This window comes from Dasypus novemcinctus, chromosome 9 (assembly GCF_030445035.2).
Source record: "Dasypus novemcinctus isolate mDasNov1 chromosome 9, mDasNov1.1.hap2, whole genome shotgun sequence".
NCBI classification, from domain to species: Eukaryota; Metazoa; Chordata; class Mammalia; order Cingulata; family Dasypodidae; genus Dasypus; species Dasypus novemcinctus.
In genome coordinates this window covers 84,756,129-84,774,140 of record NC_080681.1, presented here as the reverse complement: position 1 = coordinate 84,774,140, position 18,012 = coordinate 84,756,129, and the positions used below count along the sequence as shown (strand labels likewise).

Here is an 18,012-nt window from a genome sequence, read left to right as displayed (position 1 = left end):
TTTAAAAGTGAGCCTCTTGTGAACCCAGACATTAAATGGTTCACAAATGAAAGCAGTTTCATTAAAAAGAAATTAAAAAGGTAAGCCATGCAGTGGATTCTCAATTTGAAACCATAGAGGCCAAAGCTCTTCCCCCTGGAACTTCAGCCCAGAAAGCAGAGCTAGTTGCCCTTACCCAAAGTTTAAAACTAGCAGCTGGAAAATGGGCTAATATTTATACAAATTCTAAGTATGCTTTCCTTGTCCTTCATGCTCACTCTGCTGTGTGGCAAAAACGAGGCTTGCTTACTAACAGCAGGTCACCTATTAAACAATAAAAAATTACCAGGAGTTATTCAATTAAAGCCAAAATGTAAAAAACATTACTCTCTAGTTCTGATGACTCCCACAGCTATTAAAGCTAAAAGAATTTCCAACTTGGTGCACTAATCCTGAATGAAACCAGCTGCCCAAGAAAGTGCCAGTTCACCTGAAGCACTGACGAAACACGAGTGCCAATCACTGAACAGCCTGAAATGCATCTTCAAAAACAAAGCTAAGGGGAAGGCTGTGGCTCGATCAGATGAGCTTCCATCTACCACATGGGAGGCCCCTGGTTCACGTCCCAGGGCCTCCTTGTGAAGGCAGTCTTGCCCGCACACTGCGGAGTGCCACCCAGCCCACAGGTGCCACAGAGAGCCAACTCAGCAAGGTGACGCAACAAAAAAAAAGAAGGGAGACAAGCGAGAACACAGAACAGCCCGCAGCGAATGGACAGAGAGAGCAGACAGCAAGCAAGCCACAAGGGGGGAGGTGAAATAAATAAAATACAGACACAGAAAGAACGTACAGCGAAAATGGACACAGAGAGCAGACAGCACGCAAAAAAAGTCGCAAAGGGGGGGGATAAAAAAAAAAGTAAACAAGCAAATTAAAAAAAAAAAAAGAAAAAAGTAAACAGAGTTACCAGAAGACCCAGCAATTCAATTCCTAGGTATGTACTCCAAGAGAAACGAAACATGTGTTGCACAAAACTTTCTAAATGAATGTTCACAACAGCATTATTCATAATAGTAAAAAAATGCATACAACCCAAATGCCCAGCAATAGATGAATGAATAAACAAAATATGGTTTATCTATGCATGCAATATTATTTTCCATAAAAAGGAGTAAAGTACTAATGTATACTACAATGTAGATAAACCTTGACATTGTTATACTCAGTAAAAAAAAAAGCCAGACAGGAAAGGCCACCTATCGTATGATTCCATTTATATGAAATGTCTAGAGTAGATAACTCTATAATGACAGAAAGCAGACTGCCAGGACCTGAGGGAATGGAGGGAATGGGAAGTGTCTGCTAATGGGTACAGGATTTCTTTCTGGAATAACGAAAATGTTCTGAAAGTAGTTGGTGATGATGGTATGGCTCTATTCTGTGAATATATTCACTGAGTTGTATACTTTAAAAGGGTAAATTTTATGGTAAATGAATTAAAAAAAGATAAAAAACACAAGATAAAAGTTAAATGATGCAATCACGAATCATAAGAAAGCTGAAGTGGCTATTTTAATGTAATGAAAAGTATACTTCAGAAAGAGAAGGATTACTAAGGATAATGTGGAATGTTTCATATTGATTAAAATCCAAGTGATCACGAAGACATAATGAAATGAAATGTAAAAGGACTTAATACGGTGTCAAAATAAATGAAGCAAAAAATTAAATAACTGAATTCCAACACTTTCCTGACAGGAATTGATAAAACAAGTAGTAAAAAATCATGAAGCAGATCTGAAAACAAGGACACAAACCGATATATGTACACCAGTGTTCATAGCAGCATTGTTCACCATCGCCAAAAGTTGGAATCAATCCAAAAGTCCATCAACAGATGAGTGGATCAATAAAATGTGGTATATACACACAATGGAATACTACTCAGCTGTAAGAACCAATACACTACAATCGCACGTGATAACATGGATGAACCTTGAGAATCTTATGTTGAGTGAAGCAACCCAGGCATTGAAGGACAAATACTATATGACCTCAATGATATGAAATAAGTTAACTGCCTCAGAGAGCTAGAGTCTGGAAAAGTGGCTTACAGGAAATCGGGGGGTGGAGGAAGGATGTGAGTTAGTGTCTGCAGGGGTGGAATCTGTGATGAGCTGGCGGTAAGTATGAGCACAAAGAAGGGACAAAATGGGGGCAAGGGGTTACCTTCGGGTGGGGTTTTCTGGGTTTGAGGGGGGCTGGGGATGGGAAGAGGGGTAATATGGTCCAAGAAATAGGTGGGAGGGAGGGGCAACATACAAACATGGGAGAGTGCCAGAAGTTCATTGAGAACTAAATGTTGAGTAAAACGTATCAAAGTATAAGTAGGAGGGTTACCTGGTTAGGACGCTCAGGGGGTATGGTCTGATGCGGGACGGACTCCGGAGGGAACAGCTGAAGGCTCATTTTGCCAAGGTGGGTTCTACCATTGGGTGGGGTGGACCCATATCCTGGGGAAGACTAATGCCGTCGAATAGAGAGAACTGTATCTCTCGTGAGAAAGGACGGCTCCCAGGGCATTAGATTGGCAGGCGTTGTGGGCCCTAAGGGGAGGGGAAAATGGACATGCAATGGATGGAACAAAGGTAAATAAGGGGGCAAAAGAGGAGTTATGTGAGAGTACACGGGGATGAATATAAAACAGCTAATATTACACCAAAAACATATAGGGGACGACAGACTAATAATGAAAACCATAAGACAAAACATAGGATAACTAAAAAATTTAGAAAACTGTACAACCTAAAGTATGGACCACATAGTAAGCACAAATGTTACCTTGTTTGAAAACTATAGTTTCGGAATCTGTACATCAGTTTCAGGAAATATGATATGAATAAGTTAAAAGATTATTGCTGTGGAAGGGAAAAGGTTTTATGGTGGATCTGGGGAAATACTGTATATTGTATATATGAATTTTGATGATCTAAGACTCTTCTGAAGCTGACATTATGTTGGGATTCACTTTACGGGAAGTTTTGGATCACAGAGTGGTTCAACAATGGCAGCGGAGGAATACTGATATGGGATGTTATTGACAGGATATATATGGTTGACAGGGAGTTATACAGGGCATATGCCCAGGGTATATGGTAATGTCTATATATACTCATAGTGGAAACAATTAAAAACAACAGCTGGGGGGGTACTGGGCTCCTGGCCAGGGGGTCACTGTTGTGGGCCCTGGGAGAGCAGCGGCAATCCTCCAGGTGCAACAGCAAGAACCAGGAAGGAAGGAGGGCCCAAGAGTGGGCTCTTGATACTAATGGCTACACTTTTGAGCCTATGCACCTGCAATAAGAACAAGGCCTAGAGTAGCATTGTGCCTGGGGGTTTCCTCCTGACAGCCTTCATGTTACTCAAATGTGGCCACTCTCACAGCCAAACTCAGCGTGTAGATGTGATGCATTCCCCCCAGCGTGGGACACGACACCCGGGGATGAGCCTCCCTGGCACCGAGGGATCACTACCACATACCAGCTCAAGAAGCAACTAGAAAATGACCTTGAATTAAAGATTCAATGCGGAACAGCAGAATATACCTGTCTACATATAATAACATGACTTCGGGAAGCGGTTTGACCTAATGTAAGGGGGAAATGGAAAGGAGAAATGAGATTATAAGACTGTGAGTCTCTAAAAAAGAGTCTGGAGGTTGTCAGAAGGAATACCCCTATGTACAACTGAACAGAGTCTAAGAGACAGATAAGGTAGATACAACCCCAGGTATTGGTTCTTTTGAGGGATAAAGAGACCCACGGGTTCTATGGTCATGGCAGAAGGGGTTCACTGCCATGACAGATGGCCCTTCTTTGGAGCTGGTGTTTCTGCGTGATGGAAATGGACTCAGAGGGGATCTCTTTTCACAAGACTTGCATGCTACTTTATTGGAATTGTAGTTGGTGCTGGGTTTAAGATATATGTAGGGGATTTGAATCTCTGGACTGATAATATGACACCCAGGCCCAGAGCCTCAACAGACTTCAGCTCCTACACTTTGACTTATTGGACTTACTCCACTCAGCTAACATGGAGTTGAAGAAGGTCAACCACCACAACATGGAGCCTAGAGTGTCTACAACTAGAAGCGGGAAGAGTGCATCCAGTACCCATGTGGAATCTAAGCCCTCACTTGACATAGGTGTGCAATGGACACAACCAATCCAATGTCCACAGAGGAAATGTGAAATGGGTGTGGGAAGGGTAGCCATGGGGGCTGCTGGGTGTGGGGAACGGGAGGAAGAGATGAGATGTGGAGGCGTTTTCGGGACGTGGAGTTGTCCTGGATAGTGCTTCACGGACAATTACGGGACACTGTAGATCTCCCCAGGGCCCACTGGATGGAACGTGAGAGAGTCTGGGCTATGATGTGGACCATTGACTATGGGGTGCAGTGATGCTCAGAGATGAACTTACCAGGTGCAATGGATGTATCACGATGATGGGAGAGAGTGTTGCTGTGGGGGGAGTGGGGGGCGGGGGCGGTGGGGTTGAATGGGACCTCATATATATTTTTTAATGTAATTAAAAAATAAATAAATAAATATTTTAAAAAAAATCATGAAGGATACAGAAGATATGAACAACATTCAACTAATTTGACCTAATTGATATTTACAGAATATTTCATCTAACAAGAGGATATATACCCTTTTTCCAAGTTCCCATGAAAACATTCACCTAGACAGATTATACTGTGGGCCCTAGAACAGTTCTCAATAAATTTAAAATGCCTGATATCATGTAGAGTTTATTTACTTGCCACAGTGGAATTAAAATAGAAAATTTCTGGAAAAATAGCTAAATATTTGGAAATTAAACAATACATTCTTAAATCACTCATGGTTCAAAGAAGAAATTACAGGAGTAATTTTAATATTTTCAACTGCATGAAAATGAAAAGACAACATATCAAAATGTGTGGGATATAATTAAATCACTTCCAAAATATATTAAATTTAAGGAAACTTCCTTTAAATGTTTTCTTTTGTATGTATTGAGATGATCATGTTTTTCTTTTTCAGTCTGTTAGTATGGTGATTCAAAATTTAATCAAAGTTAACCAGAGTAACACCGTATTAATAGACTAAAAAGAAATATATATGATATCCATATAAGCAATAAAAGTATTTGACAGAATTTAACCCTCATTCATAAAAGCTCTGAGCAAACTAAGAATCGAAGGAAATTTCCTCAACCGATAAAGAATATGTATGAAAAAGCCTGTAGCTCATATCATCCATACTTAGTGATAAAAGACTGGATGCTTTCTCCCTAAAATCAGCAGAAGGGTAAGGATGTCCACTCTCAACAGTTCTATTCAACACTGTACTAGAGGTCCTAGTTAGAACAATAGACAGCAATAAAAAACTTAAAAATAAAAGAAATAAAAGGAAAATAGATTGAAAATGAAGATATAAAACAACCTATTTTCAGATGACAGAACTGGCATCTACAATCTACAAATATGATACCAGAAATAATAAGGAATTTTAGCAAGTTCACAGAATGTCAATATACAAAAACCTATCTTATATACTAGCAGCAACAAGTAAAAATTGAAATTTAAAAAAATACCACTTAGCATCAAAAAACATGAACCACTGAAGCATAATTTAGCAAAGACGTGTATATTATAAACTACAAAATATCACTGAATGAAACCGAAAACCTAAATACAGATTCATGAATTTAAAAACTCAATATTGTTACTATATCAATTCTTCCAAAATTGATCTAAAATTTCAATGCAATTTTCAAGAAAATCAACAAAATTGACAACCAGGTTCTGGGTAAGTCAACTGACACTCAGCTCATAGCTCAATATCTCCCAGATCTTACTTATCCCCCTCCTTTTTCCTTCTTGATTGTTTGCTTGCAACGTTTCTATTTGTTTCCATTTTGTAGCCTGAAGTCATGACTCCCAAAGGAAAGCCTGGAGTGAGGAGACTTAGCATGTTATTCCATTCAAGAGGCCCCTTTCTAAAAAAATTATTAAAGTTCTGCTGTGAAATGGAAATATGTTAAGGGGCTAAATCCCTTGGGGGGGAGGGGGTTGGGGGTGGAGTGGAATATCCACACATCAATACCCAAGTCCTTACAGCACTGACTACTGCTTTCACCTCGTTATTTCAAGGCTTAGCTGGAATTTGGGGGAGATCATCCAGAGTGAGATCTGCTTGTCTGAAACTGTGGCTGTGGAGGAGTAGCTACACTGTCAGCTGCTCTTACCCCCTTAACTCCATTTGACTACAAGTTTGTTGGAGGATGGGACTGGATGCAAGGTGGCCCTGGCACCCTGCTCACTGCACCAAAATCTGCTGAGTGATTGCTACATGGTGTATTGTGGGAACACAGTCTCAGGCACAACAAATGTCTACTTTATTACTAACACAGCACAAAGGATCCAAAAGAGAAGGAGAAGGAATCCCACTGTGGCTCGTCCCCTGGGGTAGTATGGCCTGGATAATTTTTTGGCAATTCTCTTCATCGCGCTTGCATTCTTGTGGCTACTACAGCAAGAGGTCCCAAAGGACACCAGAGTCAGAATCTCCAACAAAGAACTTTAAGAAAAGCATAAAGGAGGGCCGCACTCTCAACAGGGACAATCTACCCCTGCCTAACCTCCTCCATAATCCCCAATTATGAGCAGAAGAGGAGGAGGATCCTGAAGATCTCCCTCCCCTCCCTTTAGCCCTGACTGAGAAACATGGCCCTGGAAGGACCTCTTTACCCAGATTTGATTAAATTGAAAATGGCCGAGGTGTGAGGCTAAGGGTCCTGTCCATCACACCAAGGGACTGGAAGCTATATGGCCCAGTGCATAAAGAATTTGAGGGCAGTGAACAAACTTTTATGGCACCTTTGGAAACAAGTACCTGGGTCACCATAATTCTGGGATATAAACAGGAGGGCGTGATGAACAGCACTGGGAGATTTTCGGGTATTCCACACAGGTATGGGAACAGGAGGTTACCATTACCTTGTGAATTGATACCTGCGGCCCGTTGGATGCCCATGTGGTTGTGTTTCCCATTGAGAATGCATTATAGTGATTGGCATCCTGCACCACTGCACATTCCAGCACAGCTTGCGTCCCAATCCCAGCAAATTCTGGCAGTTATGGTTGAACAAGGAGCAAACCACACAGGGACTGCATACATGGCTAAATGGCTTCAACTGTCTGGCTGGGCCATAAAGCCCAACAAGATATAAGGCCTAGCCCAGCAGGTCATCTTCTCAGGCAGCATATGGGCCAGGGCCCAGCACCAGGACAAACCACTGTCCCTAAAGTCACCCACCTCCAAAAAGGAAGCCCAGAAGTTGGTTGGGCTATTTGCATATTAGTGCCAGCATACTCATCTCAGTATCCTTCTGGCACCCCTTTATCAGGTAACACAGAAAGCAGGCACTTTCCACTGGGAAAAGGTAGAGGATCAGGTCCTGCAAGAGGTAAAAGTAGCTGTTTCAGCCACCCTGCCTCTAGGATCTTTACAGCCTAGATCTCTGTTCAAGCTATAGGTTCTGTCACCCAGACCCATACTGACTGGTACCTCTGGCACAAGGAGGGAGTACCCAGAATTACAGACTCCTGGGTTTTGGAAAAAGAAGTTCCCAGATGCACTGCACTACCTCTCCTTTGAGAGGCGACTTCTGGCATGCTATTGGGCCTTGGTGGGAATGCAAAGAATTACAGAGAGTTCCTAGGTCTTCCTGAGGCCAGAAATCCCCATCATGTCCTGGATCCTGGGTAATCAGAACACTCACCCAGGCAGTGCCCAACAATGGAGTATCATACTATAGAAGTGGTCTGTACTCTCTTGGGTCCCCAGGGAGTAGCATGCTTACTTGAGAAGATGGCAGAGGCCCCCCTCAACAATGATCCTGTTGCAACATCAGATGAGGTTCCTGCCCTCCCTGCATTGGCATTTCAGGGACTTCAAGTCAACCATATGCTCAGCACTGGTTCTTGATGGATCAACCAAATTCAAACTGAAGCTATGTGGTATCCATTGGGCAGCAGCCACTGTTTTCCTTGCCTTGGGTAGACTATATAACATCTCTGGCCATGGAAAAAGGGTCCAATGGGCCAAACTGTGAGAGGTTCTCTTAGCCCTGGAACACCTGGACCCAAATAACCCCAGTACCTGTTTATTGACTCATGGGCCATCACCAACAGTTTAGCAGTCTGGTCAAGTTCATGAAGGGAACACAACTAGATAATCAAAGGTTCCCCACTGTGGGGAGGGGGCCTTTGGAAACAACTGGTATCATGGAATGGCACCATCTATATTACCCATGTTGATGCACATGGCAAGGGCCCATATTACAATGAAGATCACTGGAATGTCCTACCAAATAAAGGATGTACTGAGTTGCTTTTTGCCCCCTGGAGAGGGAGAGAGGCAGAGGATAAGCCTTGCTGGGAGAATAAAGACAATGATCTTACCCTTGATGATACCCATGAAATAGCTGATTTTCCCATGGCTGAATCTACCACTGAACTGGTAGAAATTTCAACACCATCAAATCATGGACCCAGGAACAGAATACCTATCTTGTTAAAAGAGACCAAATCTGCCATTTACCAATGTGTGAGATTTTAACTACAAGCCAGAGCCCGAAAAGTGTACTTAGGGGCTATTCTAAGAAGTGACACACTGGGCCACTCATGGTAAATGGACTACACTGGCCCTCTCTCACCATCCCAAAGTATGTCCTACATCTTGGTCATGTAGACACCTATTAAGGTTACTGCCTTTCCTTCCCATTTTGTCATGCCAGTGCAGTACAAACATGGGATACCTTGAAAGAACAACTCTGCCATCCCCTTGAATCCCCAGACAACATCCCCTCTGACCAAGAATCCTACTTTATTGCACAATCCACTTACTAATGGACCCATCAGAATTAGATGGACCTTCCGCACTGCCCACCACCTACAGGTGGCTGGCAATGTGAAGAATTTTAACGGCCACTTAAAAAAGGAGGTATGGCATCTACACCCTGAAAATTCTCTTACTGAACAGACTGTCTGCCTTACATGGGCCCTCTGAAAGTTGAACTCAGCAGTTCCCTGAAAGGGAAATATGAGCTTATTTAACCACTTGATAGCAGAGGGAGGAAACAAGGGTGGGAGGGGAACACAGGTCCACCCTTAAACACACCAAGATGAAGACTGGCCACAAAAGGAGGACACACCATTTGGGACTCTTCTTTTCAGACACAGTCAGGGTATAATCCCTTTTTTTACCATTACACCCTCAACATGATTCCCAGGATGCTGGGAGGTTAGGGTCACCAGGCAGAGAAGTAGAATGATGGAAGGGGGCCTAGAAGTGCTTAACACAAATGGGGGTGAAAATCCAGTGGACTGGACCTGCAGGACCTGACACATACTTACTGGAGGTTAACGCGAAATGCCTACTTCTAATTGGGCCACCAATCCCCTTGTGAATAGTTATGGGATAACTTCAAGGAGTCCTGACTAGTCCCCTCTATCAGGAAGGTGTGGAGGTGGGTCAGAAGACACAGTTCAGACACTCAGATCAATGGGAAAGAGGTGATGTAATAGTTCAAGGCAAGCAACAGACTGAGTGGCCTTAGAAGGAAAAGATAAGTTACTGAAAATAGGCTGAGAAAAGTGTCTCCCACAGGAGGTAGTTATATAACCACCCTGCCAGTACTAGTTACTGCTTCACCCTCTTATTTTTACATAAGATTTGGCTCAGTAACAGCATGAAAAAATACCACTTTCATTCAGCTAACTCAGGCCATCACAGCGGCAGGGAACCTGACCAACTGCTGGATCTGCCCTCTGAAACCTCATTCCCTCTCCCCTCTTATTAGGAGCTGATTTCCCCTGCCTCATGTTTGTACTACTATCAGGAAGTCCTTTATTTACGACCTGTGGACAACCTGTCAGGATGCAACAACCCAATATAATGAAACTGGCAAATAGTTCAGTCACTTTTCTCCTAACATCCCCAAGATGACCACGACTCTCTAAGAGTAGGCTGTGCTCCTTCCAGGTTTATCTTTCTTTGTGAAGAAACAAAACCTCCACCAGTTGAGCTACTCCTTGAGTAAGTCTTCGGACAGTGACAAGACAATATTCCTTCAGGTTTCCGACCATAACCCTGAAAATTCATAAGCAACATGGGACTCTTTATTGGACTACTCCTATCACCTTGGCTGGGAGTAAGTGGCAAAGAACACGTAATATGCAATTTGTCAGTCAGTCTACTTTGCTGACACTGCTGAGTTCTCAGTATGACCCCTTCAGGCTCAGCAAAAATCAACTCTCTAGCCAAAGTAGTGCTTGATAATCACATTGCCTTATACTTCATCCTAGCCCAACAAGGAGATGTATGTGCTAGGACTGATACCTCCTGCTATACATGGGTTAATACCTCAGGGGAGGTGGAACAGGAGGTGACTAAAATCCAATGGCAAGCCCACTGGCTGCAATGTATACAAACAGATTTTATGTGGGACCTTTTTGGCTGGCTCCTAGGAGTTGGGGGAATGGACATGATCATTACTTCAGACAGGCCTAATCACCTTGCTTGGTGTAATGGTATGCATAGAAATCATCAAAGCCTTCCTAATGTGCTGCAGCAACTAGAGTTCCCCAACTTTTATTATCAATATTGTTGGGAGCTATGGCCCTATAGGCCGGACCCATCTCTGCCTTCGAGTTTGAGATGGGAGGTGGGCTTATGTTGAGGAAGCTAATGTAAAGGAGTAGGCCAGGCTTAGTTCGGAAGCTGAGGGGTAGACTGCTCAGAAATCATGGTCACACTAAATGGCCATCTCCCGGCTCTTGCCATCACCCTTCCTTTTCCCCTCTTGCTTTGTTTGCATGCAGATGTTTCTGTACATTTCCATTTTGCAGCCTGAGTGGGTACACATTAGTTATGGAATGGTCAGACTGCGTCTTAAACCTGAAACTAGGAACAAGCAGCCCCAGTTGCTTGCCAGGGCAGGAATTCTGCACAATGGTTGCTTGATACATGTTTCTTTTGCTCAGTGGCAGGGCCCCTTCCCTGGAGTGTATAAAAACCTATCACTCAGGCAGCGCAGGGTTCCTCATCTCCAACACTAAGTGGGTCATGCAGAGCCAACATCCACAGACTCTGGCCTGAGTAGCTGTTCTACATGGGAGACCAGCCATGATGGGACCTCTTCCCCCTGCTGTTTATGCTATGTAAGTAATTACATGATCATTTGCCAAAAATCTCTGTTGTAACTGAGCCTGTTCCTCCAACATACCATGTAGTATACTCAGTCTATATCAAGAGATAAATTCACTTCAGATGAAAATTAAAATAATTTGCATAATCTTGAAATAATTTTAAAATAAATATTTAAAATAACTCATATGATATAGAAACAAATCTCCATAAAAAGTTCAAGGATTTATGAAATTAAAACAGATAAAAATGAAAAGAATTGGTGAATATTAAAAAGGAGAGATTAAACTAAATATCTTGGAAATATGGCCCATAAAGTTAAAGATCTCAAGAAGATATAAAAACTTTTAATTAATATATAAATAAGAATATAATACTGAAAATATAGCTAAGATTTCTCCAGAATTAAAGAAATTCATAAATTCTCAGATTAAAAGCATACTTCTAGTGCACAGTGGAATAAGAAATAAATCCATAGCTCTAAACATCACATTAGAAAAAATGGAGCCAACAGACATTCTCAATGTAGGGTTGCCACAAGCCTTCACCTTGTAATAAACACAATATCTGAAAGAAGCCTAATAAAGCAAAGTGCAATAAAATGAAGTATGTGTGTATGAAGTTCAAGTACTGGCAAAACTTATCTATAATGTCAAATATAAGAATATTTGGGGCTTGAATGGGTCACAAGAGAATTTCCTGGGATGTTTTTTATCAATCTGGGTAATGGTTACAGGAATGTATGAATTTATCAAAATTCACTGAAAAAAAAGGGGGGGGATGACTGTCATGAGAATGAAAAGTCAGACTCTTTTTGATTAAAATTGACTAAAAAGATATAAGAACCAAATGTAAATCTTGAAGGGATATTGGTTTGGAAAAATTAATATATGACATTTTGGGAACAATGGAGAAAACCTGAATATAGACTAAAGAAATTGTTTATTATCTTAGTTGTGATAATACTATGGTTATGTAGCACTATGTCCTATATAAGAAGAGGCATGCTTAAGTACGTAGGGATGGGATGTCATGACACTGAAAATTTACTTTCAAATGTTAAGCAAAATATATATGTTATATATACACATACATAGATTTACAGATAAATCAAATTAATATATAGGTCAAGGGATACAGTTGTACTATTCTTCACATTACTTTATGTTTGAAATTTTTCATAATAACAATTTGGGGGGAAAAGAAGATGCCAATGATAGTGATCTCCAGGATATATTATTAAGTGTGGCGGGGGCGGGGGGGGGGAGGGACAGGGAAGCAAGGTACAGAATAGTTTATATGTTACCTCTGTGAAAGAAAGGAAAGGAAATAAAAGAATATATATATGTATCTGTTTGCTTATATTATAAAGAGACACACTAGAAGAATAAATCGGAGCCAATAAAAATGACGACCTATAGCCAATGGGTACAGGTGGGAAATAGGGTTGAGAGGACAGAGCTAGAAGTAAGATGTCTCTGAATATATCATCTTAAAGTTTTGAGTTTTGTATCACATAAATGTAAAAAAAAATAGAAAAATAATGTCAAAATACCTAAGCTCACATAATTCCTTTATTCAATCAAAATCAAATTACTCAAGCTTACTTAACTTGTATGACTGCTAATGATCTATTTTCCTTGTCAGAAAATTTAGGATCCTCTCAAAATGTGCCCCTAAGTAGTTGTGAAATTCCACACAACCAACATAACCGTGCCCAGCCTCTATTTCTCATCTGTAAAAAAGAACAGATTAAATTCAACAATTTCTTAGATTTCCTACAACTATAAAATTCTGTGACCCACGTTTGCTGAAAAAAAAAAAAAGGAATATTTCCACCTGCATAGTTTTCTTTAGCTTTTGGTGAATAATAAAGTTCCATCATACAATCATTTCATTTTCACAGTACAACTAATACCCAGGAGCAAGGATAGTGAAATCACATTTAATCTCCAACTTCATCGGGCAGTAATCATTTACTACAACAAAGCGCTTCCTCTTAGGTTTGTTTCGGCAACGCAAGAGAAGCAGCAACCACCCTCTCAGGCAGCTGCACTCACCAGACTGCTAAATCCCATTGGTTAGCAAAGGAGGAAGAAGCAGCCCAAAACTAAGTCTATTAAGGTTGAACTCCGGCATTTTACTAACTGCTGCAGGCTAAGCGTGGAAGCAGAAGTACATGTATCCTTTTGCTATACTACTCTTACTCTACAAAAAGTTGCCCAAGAGCCACCTATCGGACTAAAACTTTTATTTAAAGTTAGGGCTATAGGGTTTCCGATACAACAGCAAGTAAAATCTCTGCAGGCTGAAAGATAAACCAGAGTCCCAGAAACTTTCTTCTCCACTCCTGACACTCTGCTCCATTCAGCTTTCCCTTCTTTAAGACTTAACAAAAGACCTAAAAGAGCCTTGTGACTTTCCTGGAGGTAGAAGTTCGGTGCTGCCGCAGTCTCATTCTACAGTGAGGAAAGAGAGTCAGGAAAAGTGGGGAGGGGAAAGAAGGAGAAGGAATGCGGAAGCATGGATCTTGTGGTGAGAAAAGCCGGCTGCCCACAGGGTGTAAGCGAAGGAAAGGGGGAGGACTTCATTGAGTACCCGCTGGAACGGTGTTGAAATTTTAAACACCCCCATCCCCCACATGGCTGAGAAATAAGAGGACTTAGGGGGAAGGAAGGGTTGAAAAGGAACCGAATGAGGAATCTGGGTTCCAAACTGCTTGCAGGTCAGTACCCGCAATGAGTCTACAAAGAGGTTTGGAAAGATTCTTGGAGAGATTTCTCCTAGAAGAGACAGATAAAGCTTTCCATCTGAATAAGAGGGTTCTCTGAAGAATGGAAGGGAAGGGATTCAAAAACCCCCAGAAGGGTCTTCTGAGCTTATTAAGGGAGAGAGGAGTTTTCTTAGCTCAGAGAGGTCTGGGCCCCTTCACTTGAGAGAGTATTCTGCCTCAGTTGAGACTTCAGGGGGAAGATAGAGGGAAAAGCAAGTTTGGAAGTGACTGGGTGGAACTGAGGGTCTCACTGGAGCAAGTTTAGAGAATGAGGTGATCCCCTCTAAAAGTTGAGGCCTGGGAGGATGAGAAGGGATCCCTCTAAAAGTTGAGAGGTTTGAGGACTGGAGGGGCCTGAGGACGCATGAAATGATTTTGAGCGGTAGAGTTTTTCCTTTGAATTGTTCTGCCTTTTTACCTTCCCGGAGGTAGGTAACAAGGTATTGTGTGCAATGATGACACATTTCAGTTGTTAGGGTGGGAGAATTTTACATTGAAGACGAGCTTAAGGGTCTCTGACTAAGTAGATGCTTGGAAATTTGTTGGAAAGTATCTGCCTGCAGTGATTTGGAGGAGGGGGGATAGCCTCCAACCGAAGACCGGGGGAGGGGGGTGGGGGGCGGGGGCGTTGGACGGCGCGGTCAGCAATTCTCACTCTCTGGGAGAACTAGAGAGCAGAGGAATTGAGAAAGAAGCCCCCCGTCCTGGAAAGTACGGGGTAGAGAGAGGAACTCTGAGGCGGTTTGTAAATGATCTGAGAGAATCCAAACTGGAAGCTAGGATGAAGCAAGGAGAGCTGAGGTGAGGGGTCAGAGCTCGGCGTGGTCGGTGGGGGAGGCCGTTTATGGTTTTGAGGTGACCTTATTGAAATGGGGTCAAGGCTTCCTAAGGATAACTCGGAGCGTGAAGGAGATCTGAGGTGAGTCGGGGTTATCAGAGGGGAACGGTGGGAGGAATCGCTGAGGAAATTCCGGAGGTTCCCTGGAACCCAGGCGGCAGAGGATGGGGGGCCGCGACAGGTACTCACAGAGCGGATCTCCAGCGCCAGGGCGCATTGCAGCGCCTTCACCTTCGGCATCCGGGCGGGGTGGGACGGCGGGGAGGGACCCCTGCCGCGGGCCCGAGTGAGGCGGGAAGACGCGGGGCGGGGCGGGGACGGGGAGGAGACGAGGTGGCGGCGGCGGCGGCAGCTGTGGCCCCCAGGCCGGGGCCCGCGGTCCAGCCTGGGTCCCGCCGGAGTAGCAGCTGTGCGCGGGGCGCGCATTCGTTGTCATGGCAGCCAGGAGGGGCGGGGCCGGAAGAGAGGCGGGGCGGGGCCGCGCCGGAGCGGCCCGCGCGGGGGCGACAGCTAGGGGCGGGGTTCTGCGAACGCCGGGGCGGGGCGGGCCTGAGCGAGGAGGCGGGGCCTCCGAAGCGGCGGGGCGGGGCCGGGGCAGCTTATCTGTGACATCAAACTGGGGCTCCAAAGCCGGACAAAGGAGAGAATAGACGCTTAATGGGACAGGGAGTTGGGTTTAGAGACCTGAGTTCCAACAGGCGAGATGGCACCTTGAGCTAATGACGTCCCCCTGTGACTCCATTGTCCTTAACTGCAAGCCAATAGTAATCAGTAGTCCTCCTATTTGAATTCCATGTTAAGAGTTTACAAAGCCTACATGAGTAATCAAAGATTAGAAGAGACTGACACAAGTCAAACAAAGTTAGAGCCAGCACTGGAACCCAGTTTCTCTTAAGTAAAATCCCAGTTGCCTCCCTGAGAAGAGGGACCTGAATCAAATCATCACTATCTTCTATTCTGTGATTCTTGGTTAGTGTCCTTTCCCCTCTAATCCATCTCAAAGCATATTAACTAAATTGAACTGTCAATGGAGGGCCAGCCATAAACCCAACTGTGAAGTGTCTGGACTTTAAACCATTAAAAATGATTGCCCAATCTAATCACCTTAGAAAGTAATTTTTATTATGAAATGCATTATACATAGACATTGTATAAAACATGTTATCTTAAACAATAGCAGTAATGTGAATAATATCTGCACAGCTAATGTCCAGGTTAAGAAGCAGAACATTACCAACACTTTAGAAATGCCCCAACCATTACATCGCCTTTCCTTGCCCTTGGAAGCAACTACTACCCTGACTTTTGTTACAGTAATTCCCTTGCTTTTTCTAAATACTTTGACCACTCATGTATGCATTTTCTAAACAAGATATTGTTTATTTTTCCTATTATAACGTTATGTAAATGGAATTTGTATGGTGTATATTCTTCTGTGACTTCTCTTATTTAATATTATATTGGAGAATTCACCAATGTTGATGCTAGGTAGCTGAAGTCTTTTCCATTGTTGGATCATATTCCAAAGTATGAATATATACTGATGTATTTATCCTTTCTACTATTGGTGATCATTTGCACAGTCTTCATTTTTAGCTATTATTAACAGTGTTGCTATGAACATTGTAGTTTATGTCTACTAGTGCACTTGTTGGAATAGGAATGGATTTACCCTGTGTTTTGCACATGTGGGAGGTAATACATGCCATTTTCCAAAGTAAGAGTTCTTCTTTTCCCCCATGCCTTCCAACATTTGATATTGTTTGTAGTCTGGGTATATCTCACCATAGTTTTATTTTGATTATTATTGAGGTTGCCCATCTTTTCATAGTTTTATTAGCCTTTCAAGTTTTCTCTTTTGTGATCTTTCTAGTAAGTCTTTTGCCCATTCTCCTATTGGATTATTTCTCTTTTCCTTACTGATTTATAGGATTTCTTTTTTTTTTTAAAGATTTATTATTTATTTATTTCTCTCCCTTCCCTCCCCCCCCCCCCCCCAGTTGTCTGCTCTCCGTGTCTATTCACTGTGTGTTCTTCTGTGACCGCTTCTATCCTTAGCCGCACCAGGAATCTGTGTTTCTTTTTGTTGAGTCATCTTGTCGTGTCAGCTCTCCGTGTGTGTGGCACCATTCTTGGGCAGGCTGCACTTTATTTCCCGCTGGGCAGCTCTCCTTACGGGGCACACTCCTTGCACGTGGGGCTCCCCTACGCAGGGGATATCCCTGCATGGCAGGGCATTCCTTGCACACATCAGTGCTGCACATGGGCCAGCTCTACATGGATCAAGGAGGCCTGGGGTTTGAACCTTGGACCTCCCATGTGGTAGGCAGACGCCCTATCCATTGGGCCAAGTCAGCTTCCCTATAGGACTTCTTTATATACTTTATATAAAAGTTATTTTTCTATTATATTTGTTGCAAATATCCTTCCCAGTTTGTGAAACATCTTATCCATTATAGTGCCTTTTGATGACCAGGAGAGAAATTAAGTCATAGAGTACAAGTATTTCAGTTTGACCAAATAATTCCAAATTGTTCTCCAAAATGTTACACTAGGCTACATTCCCATCACCAACACTTGATGGCTGCTAGTCCCCCACACACACACATTCTTCCAAACCTTGGCATTATTATTGAGCTTTCTAGTTTTCTCCAGTGTAACAGGTGTAAAGTACCATCTACTGAATTTCTCACATTACTTACAAGACTGAGCATACCTTCATACATTTATAAGATTTTCTGCTTTTTAACTACAGACCCTGCTCATATCTTTTGCCCTTTTTTCTATTGGGGTTTTTGTCTTTTCTCACAGGAGTTTTGGAGTATTCTAGTTATTTATTAATCCCTTGTCAGTTTTAGGCATTGCAAGTATCCTCTTCCATTTTTGTCAGTTTATAAACTTTACCCATGTTATATTTCAATTAATGGAAATACCTAATCATGTTTGTCTTATATTTTGTGATTATGACGTTGTAAGAAGTTCTCCCCCATCCTTAGCTAACAAAGATTTTTCTATATTTTCTATCTTAGTTTTATAGTTTTGCTTTTCATGATTAGTGTTTAATCCATTAAGAGTTCATCTTTGTACAAGATGTTAAATAGGAATCCAGAATCCAGGTTGTTTTTGTCTATTGTTGTTTTTTGTTTTTTTGTTTCAAGAGTGAC

At 42.5% G+C, this 18,012-nt stretch overlaps 1 protein-coding gene across 2 annotated transcripts in view; it reads right to left on the bottom strand.

The window, feature by feature from the left end:
• The window catches only part of SPATA6 (spermatogenesis associated 6), a 203,048-nt gene extending 187,782 nt beyond the window's left edge, over positions 1-15,266 (bottom strand). Inside the window, exon 1 of one of the 2 annotated variants that reach the window (XM_012525152.4) lies at positions 15,038-15,266. In XM_012525152.4, the coding sequence (XP_012380606.1) occupies positions 15,038-15,088 (51 nt within the window). In that variant the 5' untranslated portion in view covers positions 15,089-15,266. The remainder of the gene's footprint in view (positions 1-15,037) is intronic. The other variant, XM_004458492.4, reaches the window with a different exon arrangement.
• Positions 15,267-18,012: the final 2,746 nt, after the last annotated feature.